The 14,910-nt window shown below is 41.3% G+C and overlaps 1 protein-coding gene across 3 annotated transcripts in view; it reads right to left on the bottom strand.

Annotated features, from left to right (window-relative positions):
• DTWD2 (DTW domain containing 2) overlaps positions 1–11,670 on the bottom strand; it is a 78,200-nt gene extending 66,530 nt beyond the window's left edge. The window contains exon 1 of one of the 3 annotated variants that reach the window (XM_071730493.1): positions 11,419–11,670. In XM_071730493.1, coding sequence (XP_071586594.1) covers positions 11,419–11,573 — 155 coding nt within the window. In that variant the 5' untranslated portion in view covers positions 11,574–11,670. The other 2 variants (XM_071730491.1, XM_071730492.1) reach the window with 2 other exon arrangements.
• Positions 11,671–14,910: the final 3,240 nt, after the last annotated feature.

Below are 14,910 nucleotides of genomic sequence, written 5' to 3'. Positions count from 1 at the left end.
AATGGATGCCTTCTATCAGACAAAATTCTTTAAAGCGTTTCATTTTAACTCATTTTAAGAAAAATCTACCATTCTCTGCAGTTTGTCTTCATCTGAATGTAAGCAAAAAACAGTTAACAGAGCTTCATATGATGTATTACCAATGTTAGGAAAACAGTTAAATATTAAATAGTCCTTCAACTAAAGTATCCTAGCCTACTACTCATTTCTGCCATAGATGGTAGAGAAATGGAAGTGTTTACGTATTCAGAGAACTTCAGTAAAATGCAACGTTATATCATTTGAAAAAAAGCTAGTGTGCAAAAAATGTTCTGTTCAGAAAACTTTCTTATACCTCTCAGCTGAAAGAGTACTATAAATGCTACACTACACTCTAGCGTCCTTTTTCTGAATAGCAGGCACTCCTGTGGAACAGTCTGCTTTTGATCTAGAATCAATTTTATTATAAAGCAGTCAACTGGTTTTCTGTTATAATGCAATGAAATAATGTATTTCAAACTAGTGTCATTGCTGAACAACAAACATTTGCTACATTTCATTAAAATCTGCTGATTTTTACTGAACACGTAACATTTTTTTAATTTAGCATTCATTATGTTACTCAAAAGCTTTTTGGAGATGTTGTATGGTGCTGCTTTTACAGTATAAAATCCACTAAATACAAATGCTTTTAAATGATGAATATAGCAATGATCATATCAAACTCTGAAACTATATTGATTTGTATCTAGTGATCACTGAAGGTGCTTTGCAGCCAGCGTTTCTTAGGAGAAAGATCTTACAATAATACTTTATTTTGAATAAGGCAAGACATCTCTTGCACATATAATCCTCTCTTGTGTATCTTGGAAACTCTAGTTTGGTAAGTAATGTATTCTGGCAAGGACACTTATAAAAGTCTATAAAAACAAGGTTAGACTGCACCTGAGTACCTCATGAACCAGCTGACAGGAATGAGACAGACCACAACAGTACAATTTTTGTCTGAGAAAATTAGCATTGCCTGGTCTAAGAGGCCACTGGTATTCTCAGGCAGATCACAAGTGTACAAAGCTATAAACAAACTCATAAAATAATTCAGGTTGGAAAAGACTTACAGAGGTCGTCTAGGCCATTTTCTCACTCAAATCAGGAAAAATTTCAAATACCTTGAGCAACCTGATCTGAGTACTTCCAAGGACATAGACTCCACACTCTCACCAGGCAAACAGCTCTAGCATTTAACCACTCTTACTGAGTATTTGTTTTTTCTTAGGTTGAAACACAGCTACACTGTTGTTGAAACAGCCACTATACACTGGGCCTCTTCTGCCACCTGTGCATGCTGCTGGCCCCTGCTGAGCCTGCTGCCCACCTCTGTACCCTGGTTCTTTGCAGGCTTAAAGTGCTGCCAAGCCTTGTTCAGCCCTGGGCAACAAGGCTTTGAACTTGACCAGTTCTGTGAAGTTACAGGACAACTTGTCAATGTCTTTGTGAAGAGCAGCTCTATCTGCAGTACAGCAAATGATCCCTCCACACTGGTGCCACCTGCAAGCATTCCTGCCAACCCACCAGCCTGGTCACTAGGAACATGCTCACCAGCGTTGCACACAGCATCAACTCCCATGGAAACCTTTCCTAAGCATCTATCTGTCACAGGCTTTGAATTGCTGATCATTTGAACTCAACATCCTATCCAGCTCTTTGTTCGTTTTGTAGCCCCGTTCATCTACTGTGTATCTCCTCAGGTTCACTAACAGCGTATTGGAGAAAAGTGTCAAATGCCTCCTTAATATTCTTACCCACTTAGAGAAATGCAACGACCATTTCAAAACCTGACAACATGGTTAAATACCATTAAATCCATTAACTAGTCTGGCAAAAAAAGTGGGCCCAGTCTCCTACCTTCACTTGTTTTTGTGGTACATGACTTCATTAGTCCTCTGACAGTGCTCTCATAATATTCCTCCCAACCCCTGCCTAAGCTGCAACATAATCTATATTTGTAAACATTAACAGAATATGAAACCAAAGAAGTGGGTCATAACATTTTACAGGAAAACTAACTTAATAGGGTTTGACACATTATAAACACTGTACCATTACAAATGTAAAAGTCATTCCCAAAGCAGATTTAGAGACCAGAGCTCTGAGATATTTAGGTGTCTAGAGTCCTTTGAAACTACTTGAGTTTAAAACTCATACATAACCATTGGTACCTCTGCTTCAGATCCATAAGGCATGAAGGGGCTACGTATACAAGGAAGTTTAGTTGTACTTGATGGGGTTTTTTTGATTTTTTTGTATCAACTTTGAGACAATATATTTTAAAAGGGACTTAAATGAACTTAACACACTGCACTGGCTGCCTGCTTTTTCATACATTAATGTTTTTTAAATAATTTAAATGTCTGTGGAGAATTAGGTGTAGTTCTCCAAGGGCAATGGCACGTATGGATTTAATTGCTTATCTGTTTGCTATTTGAATGAAGACATTCCCTATAAGAGGGTGTAATTTACAAGGCTGTCTGTTAAAAATAGCAGAACACATTTAAACCCTAATTTTACATGCTAAAAACTTTATTAATGAAAACTACAATAAAGAGAGAGGGATCACCAAGATTCTAAATCAAATCCTAATAGACACTGAGGAACAATTAAAGGCATTATTCCCGAAGTGTAACACTGTGTAACACTGAATATGTAACACTGAATTCACAACTATCAGGAAAACCAAGCTCCATACACTATAGAACTGAAGTGGACTGCTAGTGTTGACCCACACAAGGAACAACTCATATAAGAACACCCAAATCACCCTTTTGAACATTCTTTGTAAAGTATCACTCTCTTGATTTACTTTTTCTACCAGTTAAGAATATATTCCAGTGCTAACAAAACTAGACATGTTTAGTTCCTGCCCCCTAATAGTAGTCTGACCTTGTCTCTTAACTTTTCTGGCAGTGGATTTCTCCAGACTGTTTGGCTGCCTTAATAAACCCGAACTTCAGGTCCTTCATTTAAGGTAAAGAGCAATTTCTTTCCACTACCTGATGTGAGCATCAAAATACATGACTTCTGAACATTTCCCATTCTTTTCAGTTTGATCCATTTACTCTTTCTTTAGTGCACAATTCATCTATTTTCAATTTCATTAAACTGGACTTCCGAAATAAACAGGAATGTTGAAGTGCTGGTACTAAACAGAAAAACACAGTAGAATGCCTATTCCATGAGATCCTAAAAAAATACTTTGCAACAAACCTTTTAAGGTTGTTTAAGCAGATATTGCAAATTCATACAAGAAGTGTGCCTTTCAACGTTCTCCTTCCAATACCAAAGAAGCACATGCACTCAATTTTATTTCAAATCTCTAGGATTTTGCATAACAGTTGAGAGACTTCTTAAAGAAGAAAAATGCAACCAAAAAACAGACAAAAAAACCCAAGCAAATACACACATACACATACACACACAAAATCTATACAATTGTATTAATAAAGAAACAACTGAGAAAAAATACAGAATAAAAAATCAGGCACAGTAACCAGTCAATTATTCATTAGGTAAGCAAAATTCCAGTGAACTTTACAGCACAGATCTACTATCTACTATTATTGTTCCAGTATTATTGTTCCAGAAAAGCAATAGGATGAGGCCCCAGAACGCATTTTGTCTATTTATTTTATGCAGTTCCCAGAAAGACAAAAATTAAGGACAGCAAGGACACATTTTCCTTTACATGACTAAGCTGATAGAGCTGGACATTTCTCAGAAGACGAAGTTAATATTGAATAAAAAACACCTGCAACTGGCAGTTTGCAGGTCTCCAATATTAACATAGATGTTTAATAGCTCTAGGAACTGAGAACAATGATTTAAAAAGAAACAAGAAACTACAGGGATCATTGGTGTATCTCAGAAATGGTATTTAGAGTGATGGAGAACAAAGCAACGAAGAATTTTCTTTGAAGACAAAAGAGAGCTATGCTTCTAGTAACCATGTAGTCAATTACAAGGCTGACATATCTGGGTCTCAGAAGCTGGATTATTCATTCCAAGCAGAAAGCATTACAGACTTTGACAAAAAACATAACAGCAGAGTTTGTGAAGCAAAAGTGTGGTCCTGGTAGACTATAAAAGAGCCAAGAGAAAAGTGAATCCAGAGTTCAGATGACAGCATTTGATTTAAAATATGAGAAAGTAATACACAGGTGCTTTGCAAGAATAAATCTAGATTGGAGATCAGATGATCAAATGAATTACAGTCTTTAAAAGGATGAAAAACAACTCTAATAACCACCCTCCACAATTGAAACAGAAGACAAAAAAAAAAAAAAAAAAAAAAAAGTCATAAATGAAAGGCAGCCAAAAAACTAGAGGTGGAAGAAATCAGGTAACCCTGACAATTCATCCGTGGGGAAGTCAGGAAAAAAACAAAAAAAAAAACAAAAAAACCCACCTAGAAATTGTGGGCATATAGATTCCAGAACAGAGGTCTGAGTGGTGCATGTGAAGGGACAGAAAATCTTGTCTTCGTGAAAATGAAACTATGAAACTCAGGCTGAGGGAAAAACAAAAGAAGGCAAAAAAAGAGTAACTGATGAAGAATCTGAGAGAAGTAAGATAACAGCAGCCAAAGGTCATTCAGACAAGCTCTCCAATACCTTTACACCATTTTACACTCTGGAAATTTGTCAGGGCTGGCTTTCCTCAAAGGGAAATATTGTTCTGTTTCATAGCACCACACTCCAGATGAAATTCAGCAATGAAAAATCTCAGATGCAGGTCTCAGAAATTATAAGAAAAATCACAGAATTAGCTGCACTGAAAGCAACTTCATTTGGGTTTATGGATAAAAGCCCTCCGTTCTCACTTTAGCAACTATTACAGCATGAAAAGTATATTTTTGTGGGATTTTTTGTTTATAAAAATCAGTAGCAATTATTGCAAAGAAATTATCGATATTTTAGTATTCCTTATGATTTCATTGGGAATGTTGAAAATCTCTGCCTTCTTTTATAAGCCACTACAGTCCCCAAGGCAAAGTTGCACTTGGTGAAATTACAGCAAAGCAGATCAATGGTACCAGAGTTACTTTAATTAAAATGATTATTCTGTGCTGCCGCTCTTGCCTGGCTCTACTTCTACTAGCCTATAGTGATCCATAGTCAGAATGTGACCAGCCTGACATATCCTTTTATTTTTTTAATTGTAATGCTACTAGATCAAAATAGATGCTAACCAAATCAGCCAAGTACAGAAAAAGTGGCCTAAAAAGGTCACTACTCATTAATCTGATCACAGTATAACTGGAAACAAATAAGTGCCTGTGAAATTTAGCCAAGCGGAAAGAAGTAACATTCAAGGCACTAAAATTTTTAATTCATCAACAGTTTTGGCACCACTCATTACTGTTAATACAGACCAAAAAAACAACAGCATGAGAAACTGTTCTGGATACAGCAACTGCTAAATGCAGAATAAAAATAAACTGAAAAGCACTGACCAATTTTTTGCTTGATATTTATAATTCTAATCAACAAAGCCACAGAATTTAGTGTGTAAACATTCAAAGCAACATTAGTAACAGTGTGTTAAGATTATAAGGGTTACTGAAATTCAAAATTAATGTTTGGTAATAGCTTTCCACTTACCTCTAGCTTCTCCTCCTAAAATGTGGTATAGATTACACATATCTTAATTCATCAATTTCAAACAAATTACAGCTTCATCTGTAGTTCACAAATCCCACATCTATTTTAATATTGTGTATATAATTTCAAGAATCTCTCCTAATATTCTTTAAAACTCTGTGAGAATCTTCCACTGAAAGTAAATGAAGAGCAAGTTGAACATGTCTACAAAATACAAGGTAATTCTTCAGTGGTAGACACTTTCAATTTGTTCACTCTTTCTACACACTTTGCCTCTTCAGAAGACCTAACATATTACTGCACAAACATCTGATGCTTCAATGGCAGGAATATCTGCATAATCCAGTTAATGCTGAACTAAACCTTCACAGTCTGTAAAGTAAGTTTTTGAAGTTGCAAAATAAAATTTTATTGTTAAATAATCCTGCATTCTGCTGTAAAACCTCTAAGGAATGTTTCCCCCTTGATGCACATGTGATTAAATTTAAAACTTTGTCCTGTTTTCTCACAGCTGGATTCTCTGCTTTACTCTGGTGAGTAAAGTACTCTCACCTCCAAGTCTGGGGACAGGAAGGTCAGTAGCAACCCTGTCCTTAAGAATTTAACTCATCCTCTAGCTTTCTAAGGGCACTACTTCAGAGCTATCTGTGTGAATACACAGACATCCTGTGGCTATGAACACACAAATCAGGTACCAAAAAGAACACAGTCATGGCACCAAAGCTCATGTTTGGTACAGGGCTGACAAGTCCCCAGAGCAGTATCATATACCTGATTTACATCAAAGTCTCATGCCTTCTCACCTACCTATATACCTGCTTTGGGAAACTCAAGTATATTTACCTTTCTAACCTTTTTTGTTAAGTTAGGTACATAATTAAAATTATTTTTATTAGAAAACACAACGTCAGGAATAAATACTTATTTTACATTCACATAAGGGGATCAGAAATATTTGCCAATACTTTATTATTTTTTTTTATGAAATACAACTTGCAGGTGTCAAGGCCTTTAACTCTTTTATCAAGTTCAACTGGGCTGAAGCTAACATACAAAAGCCTCATCAATTCATCAGTTCAGAGAATCCTATTGCCAGGTATATTCGAAAAACCTATACATGACATTATTAGGCAAACATAAGGGTACAGCCGAATTGTAAGTGCACCATATTTTTTTAAAATTAATAAATGAAAAAAAGCAGGTGACATGACAATAGCAATCATACTACAGCTGCAGCTTAGAACCCTAACCCTGCTAGACTCTGAAAGTGGTCATTGACAATTCTTTCCTGATGGGAAGTGGGTATTCTTCACACAGAGAAAGAGAAAATGCCTAATGTTGAAAAAAATTACCCCAAAGTATAAGAGGTACTACTGCTCCTTTCCACCACCATTGGAGAAGGAGCTGTATTGTATCTTGTTATACCTCCTGCACCAACCACAAATAACAGAGATCTCCATGTATTCAATGACACTTTCCTTCACGGTAGTACCATACCTAACACACTAACACCAAACTATGAGATAACAGCAACTCCCTTCTGAAACCCTGCAAAAGTCCTCCCAGTCAAACAGTGAACCTATCGGAAAATAATTACTGGTGATCTGACTTTTAGTTGCTGACAAATTTAACACATGGCCCTCATTTTCATTTTATATGCTTGGCCTTTTGCTTTCTGTCTTCTGATGATGCACACATCCAGCTCCCCCTAAACTCTGCAGAATCACCTTATTTATGCATGTAATTTCAACATATATTCTCAGATACACTTGTAAAATGACTTTATGCATTTAACCATACTGAAAATCAGTAAATTCAGCAGAGACATAGCTTTGATTTAGGAGTCTTCAGAAGTGATAACATTTTGTTGGTGGTTTTTTTTTCAATTATCTTTGTTAATTAAGAACATTGAATAATACATTTTCACTCACACCTGCCACAAAACCATCTGTATTTTTTTTTTTCCTTTTTTCAATACAAATATATCGGAAATGCATGACACTTTTACAAAGATATCCTACATAACAGTAAATCACAAGTCATGAGCTATGGGAAAAGATTCAGCTTCTGTTACATAAGAAGTTCAGGTAAGAAGTAACAAGGAATCAATAATTTCTGGGAGTGAAAAATTGCAATTAGCTTAAAGCAGTGAAAACAAACGCCTAGAATTCATTTTTAAGAACACCAAAAAAAAATCAAAGACAAAGGTGCCATTTATTGCAACAGACATTGCTAGAAGAACTAATGTATTATTATTTCACTTTCTCTGAGAGTTAATTAAACTTTAAAATTCGCATTTACACTTAAATAGCATAGCAATGTACTATAAAGCAATTGCATATATTTACTGTGTTAAAGAGAGACCACATTGCTTCTACATATTCAGCCTTCATATAATTTAACATGATTGTTAACAAATAAGTTTATATTATTTAAGTAAAAATATATAAACTTAAATTATAAACTTAAGTATTTAAGATTATATTTTTCCTCAAAATATGAAGCAACACTAAGCCATCACACATTATTATCAACACTATCAAGTGCACTCACACACAGTACCCAAACTGAGTATAGTATTTGTAATAATTTAGATATAATTTATCTAAGGAAGCATTTACAATTTATACAAAGGAAACATTTGTATTAAAGGATTAAAGTTATTCCTTCTTTTTTTCCTCCTGTCATGAATTACAAACACCATATAACAGTATATGTCATAGCAACACCTGAGAAAACACCAGTGTTAAAACATAACTTTTTCCTGCAAACCCAGAGGACTCCTTCCAGTGGGGATTTGTGATAGTCCCATAAGTAACTGCACTTGCACAGTCAAAATCTGTGGTAACAAGTCATTGGGCATTTACTGCTTTTGTGCTAACAAAAGGCTTTTTACGCAACAGCACATTAAGTCTCTAGAAAGAGTGAACTCTGACTCATACAAGGACATAATAACAAAGTGTTATATTGCTCTCAGAGTGCCACACCACTATTATCAAACTGCTGTCTTTATGGGTTCAGCTGTGAGGCCAGCTCATTTTGTTTTTCATGCTAACAGCAACTTGGAAACTATACGGAGCTTATTCTCCAATTTAAACGTTTGAGTGTGGGATTTTAACTTCTGAAAGCAAATTGAACATTTAAGTTAGCTGAGAAAGCCTTACAGAGTGATAAAATAACCATCAGTGATTCAAAGTTTATCACCACTGACCTTTTGGTTTTGGCAGACAAATAGAATACACACTAAATGGGAACCTCAAAGATTAAAAGAGCATGAAATAAACTGCACATACTTGATTTGCATCAGTTGTTTGCCATCTCAAACACCAACTATGAGAAAGATAACCTTCCACAATCTTTAACACTTACACAGAAAAAAAACCCTATTCAAAATGTAAACATTCATTACATTATTCAAATTCTCCACCACAAGCTATTGCAAATGATAGCATTTTCTCCACAACCACCATAGTCAACAGGAAGTCTCAATCACATAATACTTAAAAACATTATGTTCCTGCAGGAGACTCAAGTCATTCACATTATCCAAAATGAAAACTTAACTATCTTACTCCCACATTTCTGTTTCACAACTTGCCTGATTGAATACTTGTGAGAAAGCTGTCAATCAGCCATCTTGCCATATTAAAAATAAGCCAAAACTCAGTCCCCTTGAGGGATCACCAGATGATGCTAAAGAGAACACATTCTTTTGGGCTTTTGTATTGACCATCACTACTCTAAATATAGATTCAAAGTACTCTTAAAACACAGTCTTTACAATGCTTTACAAGAATAATCTACTCTAAAGTTTACAGAATGGAGGGATTCAGTGAAAGATACCTATGCCTAACCATCACCATCATGATAATGTTCATGGTAACAATCAAGTTTCATAGTATTTCTCCCTACAATGTACACTAAGTTACTGACTCATTTACTTTTACTCCAAGTCATGCTGCATTACATTGTCTTCAACAAGCATTATTTAGTAATACTCTTAAGCAAGAAGATGGAGACTATACACTGCAAAAGTAGACTGAAAGCACAATTCCGTCTTGCGCTGCAATCTCCATAAAAAATGTAGCTTTAAAAGATTGCTACTTCTATAAAAATTGCAATCACCTGTGTTCTTACCCTCCTTGGTTTCTCTACCCAACATTCATCATTGTGTACATGCTCTTCACAGCAAGTGTAGTTCATTATGGAATCATAGAATGATGAAGGTTGGAAAGGATCATCAAGATCCAACCCCTCTGCATGGGCAGGAACAACTCCCTCTAGATCAGGTTGCACAAGGCTTAATCCAACCTGGCCTTAAACACTCCCAGGGACAGGGAATTTCCACAGGTAACCTATTGCAGTGTCTTACTACCCTCATAGTGAAGAAATTTTTACTTAATATCTAAATTAAACCTACCCTCTTCCAGTTTAAAGTTCAGTATCTCTTGTCCTGTTGATATCCTCTAGGGTGAAAAGCACCGCCCTCCCAGTTTTCCTGTAGGCTCCCCTCATATAACTGGAAGGCCACTATAAGGTCTCCCCAGAGCCTTCTCTTCTCCAGGCTGAATAGCCCCAACTCTGTCAGCCTGTCTTCAAAGCAGAGGTGCTCCAGACATTCACTCATCTTTGTGGCCCTTCTCTGGACCCTCTCCAACAGGTTTAAATTTTTCCTGTGCTGGGGTCTCCAAAGATGTATGTGGTATTCCAGGTTCGGATTCACAAGAGTGAAGTAGTGGAGCAGAATCCCTTCCCTTGTCCTGCTGGCCATACTTCTTGTGATGCATCTAGGATGCAGCTGGCTTTCTGGGCTGTAAGCACACATTGGCAGCTCAAGTTGAGCTTCCCATCTACTACTACCCCCAAGGCCTTTTCCTCAGGGCAGCTATTCTCCCCTAAGCCTGTATTTGTACCTGGGGTTGTGCTGACCAAGGTGCATGACCTTTCACTTGGTCATGCTGAATTTCATTAGGTTGGCATGGGCCATTAGAGCTCTTTAGGAAGCTGGCGGCTTAATACTGCCCAGTAAAGAAAGGCTGAGTAAATACTTTCTATCAGGTTCTACTTGAAACAAAACAATGAGTTGCCTATCCTGGAAATATTTTTTGTAGATTATTCATTCAAGAGTCTGCCCAGTATTGAAGGAAATAGATTGGAGATTGCAAAAAACACTGAAAAATAAACAACAATAAGCAGCAGTACCCTGTAGGTGTTTTAGAAGAGGTTACATAGCTGAATAAGGAAGGACAATAGGTTGACACTCATTGAGCAGTTCCTCAGGACAGAGAACAAGAAAAAGAGAGAGAGAGGAAGACAGAGAAAGAGAGAGAAAGAAAAGAGGAAAAGACAGGAAAAGAGACAGGGAGAGAGAGAAAACAAACTTCGTAGCAGCTCGCTGGCAGTCCTTGTGATCAGCCCGAAGTCCTCCCCAGGGCCGGGAAGCGGCTTCCAGAGGCGGACGGGCCGGCAGGTGGCCCGAAACCTCCTGCCATCTGCACTGCCCGCCCATGGACACACCCTCGATGAGCCGTGTGTGTATGTAGATATGTACGTATGTACGTATGTATGTATGTATGTACGCACACTGCCACACAGACACAGCCGGTCTCACACAGACAGGCAACATTTCGCTTCAGCTCCAGCCACTCAGCGACACCCTCCGCCACCACCATGTCGCGCCGCCCCGGGGCCTCAGCGCAGCCTCCCGAAGGCCGGGGCGGGGCGAAGGCCGGACGGGCCCTCCAGCCCCGCGGCTCTTCCATGGTTCTGCACTGCGCGTCACCTGCAATGTCCGCACTCCGGCCGCCTCTCGCAGCGCTCCACCGGCAGCTCCCACAAGCCCGCGCAGCCGTCGCCCTCCTCTCCCCGCACCGGGACCGGGGCCGGGGCTGGGGCCGCTTCCACCCCGCTCCCGGCTGCCGCGCTGCCCCGCTCCATGCCGGCGTGGCGGGAGCCCCTGCTCACCGGCAGGGGGCGCCGGTGGTCAGGAAGCGGGCTCCTCCAATCAGGTCACGAAGCAGCAGCGCCGTTTGGCCGGCAGGGGGCGCCTCTGGCGCGCGTCGCTCCTGTGGGCCGCAGCTCCCCCGGCGGTCGCGGACTGAGGCGGCGGTGCCGGGGAGGCTCCAGGCTCCGGGGACGGCGGTCCGACCCTGCCCGTACCCGATAGGGTGTCGACCGCTGCAAGCGGCGGAGAGCGGCGCTAGCGGCCCGCCTGTCACAACGGCGGAGTCGGGCTAGATCTTTCCCGCAGGCTTCGGGGCTTTCTGCCGCGCTGCACAGGCCCGGCGACAGGCGCTGCCTCCTTCGGCGCGGATTGCGCCACACCTCGTACCTCTCGTCCCGTCCCAGCTGCACCGGCGGCGGGAAGGCTGTGGGACGGCGGACCTGGCTTGGGTCGGGGCCTTTGCGGTTACCGTCTGGTTGGCCAGCGGAGAAGTGCTGGAGAAAGCCCGGCCAAGGGCTGGGAGCTGCCTGTGCGCTGTGCAGCAGCGTGCACCAGCTGAATAAAACAACCTCACAGAATCATCCGGGATGGAAAGGACCTCTGAGATCATCAAGTCCAACCCTTAACCCATTTAGCACTGTGGTTACCAGACCATGGCACTGAGTGCCACATTCAGTCTCTTTATAAAGGTGGTTTTTTCGTTTTGTTTTCTTTGTTTAAAAAAGGATTCTCCAGGGACAGAGAATCCACAAGCTCCCTGGGCAGCCCATTCCGATGCCTGATTATCCTCTCTGTAAAGAATTTTTTCCTAATACCTAACCTAAACCTCCCCTGGTAGAGCTTAAATCTATGCCCTCTTGTCTTACTGGGAGCTGCCTGGGAGAAGAGACCGCCCCCCCCCCCGGCTCCAACCTCCTTTCAGGGAGTTGTAGAGAGTGACGAGGTCCCCCCTAAGCCTCCTCCAGAATGAACACCCCCAGCTCCTCAGCCCTTCCTCACAGGACTTGTGCTGGATTCCTTCACAGCCTCCTTGCTCTTCTCTGGACCTGCTCCAGCACCTCAATCTCCTTCCTGAACTGAGGGGCCCAGAACTGGATACAGTACTCGAGGTGTGGCCTCACCAGGGCTGAGCACAGGGGAAGAATCCCTTCCCTGGACCTGTTGGCCACACCGTTCCTGACACAGGCCAGGATGCCATTGGCCTTCTTGGCCACCTGGGCACACTGCTGGCTCATGTTCAGCTTCCTGTCAATCCAGACTCCCAGGTCCCTTTCTGCCTGGCTGCTCTCAGCCACTCTGTGCCCAGCCTGGAGCTCCCCATGGGGTTTTGTGGCCAAAGTGCAGGACCCGGCACTTGGCTGCGTTGAATCTCATCCCATTGGAATCAGCCCAACTCTCCAGTCTGTCCAGGGCCCTCTGCAGAGCCCTCCTGTCTTCCAACTGATCCACACTCCCCACAACTCAGTGTCATCTGTGAATTTGCTAATGGTGGACTCAATCCCCTCATCTAAATCATCAATGAAGATATTAAACAGAACTGGGCCCATCACTGATCCCTGGGGGACACCACAGCTGCCAATTGGATGAGCACCATTCAGCACCACTCAGCAGTTTCTAACCCAGCACAGAGTGCTCCTGTCTGAGTCCTGGGCTGACAGCTTTTCCAGGAGAATGCTATGGGAGATGGTGTCAAAGGCTTTGCTGTAGTCCAGGGAGACTCCATCCACAGCCTTCCCCTCATCTCCCAGGAGGGTCCACTGATCATAAAAGGAGATCAGGTTGGTCAGACAGGACCTGCCCTTCCTAACCCCGTGCTGGCTGGGTCTGATCCCCGGTCCATCCTGTAGGTGCTGTGTGATTGCCCCCAGGATGATCTGCTCCATAACCCTGCCAGGCACTGAGGTTAGGCTGACAGGCCTGGAGTTTCCTGGGTCCTCCTTTCACCCCTTTTTGTGGATTGCTGTGACATTCGCCAACTTCCAACCACCTGGGACTGTAGGAAAAAATCCGCGGAGGCTTAAAGGACGACACGCAGTCACCAATATGGTTAAAGTGAAGTCGTTTATTAACAGTGGACACTCGCTTTATATAGAGCCTTTGTTTATATAACGATATCTTGCAGGTGGCTATATCTTGGACACAAATTCTGTTCTCACAGATCTTCTGCTGGCTTCCTCATTATCCTGTTATTTCTTCTTTTCTACTGCCAGCTCCCTTATCTTTTTCCCATAGCTCATCTTTCAGTAACCTTGCAACTGGGTCTTAAGGCCCTTAGTTTACTCTAGCTAAAGCTAAAGAGTCAGGATTGCTCACATGTCTGTTTTCTTCCAGACAGTTTCCCAACATGGGACCTTCCCAGTGAGCCAGGACTGTTGATAAATGATGGAGACAGGCTTGTGTGCCAGCTCCCTCATCAACCTGGGGTGGATCCCATCTGTCCCATAGACTTGTGAGGATCCAAGTGGCTCAGCAGGTCCCAAACTGTTCCCTCCAGGATTACAGGGGAGCTACTCAGCTTCCTATTTCTCTCTACAAGCCCCAAAAGCAGCTGTCCTCAGGACAACCTGTCTTACCGTTGAAAACTGACCTAAAGAAAGTGTTAAATACCTCAGCCTTTTCCTCATCTTTGGTAACTATGTTTCCCCCCATGTCCAACAAAGAATGGAGGTTTTCCCTGCCCCTCCTTTTGCGGTTGATGTATCCATAGAAAGACTTTTGTTATCCTTAATAGAAGTGGCAAGATTGAGTTCAAATCATGCCTTCATCTCTTGATTTTCTTTCTACATGACCTAACTATAGTCCTAAACTCTTCCTGAGTAGCCAGCCCTTTTTTCCACAGACTGTAAGCTCTCTTTTTTAACCTAATTCCCTTCCATATCTCCCTGTTCAGCCAGAGCAGTTGTCTTCCCCTCTGGGTTGCCTTTGAGCACACAAGGACAGGCTGCTCCTGTGCATTCAGGACTTGCTCATTGCAAGTACACCCATCCCTCCTGGACCTCGTGGTGCTACTGACAGTAATGTTGGAGATGGAAATGGATTCTCTTTGCTAAAAAATTAACTGCTGGTCATTAAATGCATACCTAACAATTTAAATTGTTAACTTTATTTAAATTGCTTCAGAGTAGACGTTTGGCCCTTGCCATATGTAAAGGTATCTTTTATACCTTTTCTTCAGTTCACACAACTGCAGGAGTGAGGCTGCAGCACAAGCTGGTCTAGTGTATGAGGGTGGTAAGATGACACGTAAGTTCTCACTGTGTTTTTACCTGAGTGGGACGTGATGTAAGAAAATAAACTGTAGACCAGGATTTAGAAGCAAGCTATGCTCTG

Source organism: Heliangelus exortis, chromosome Z (assembly GCF_036169615.1).
Source record: "Heliangelus exortis chromosome Z, bHelExo1.hap1, whole genome shotgun sequence".
NCBI lineage: Eukaryota > Metazoa > Chordata > Aves > Apodiformes > Trochilidae > Heliangelus > Heliangelus exortis.
This window is presented reverse-complemented; position numbering and strand designations above follow the sequence as displayed.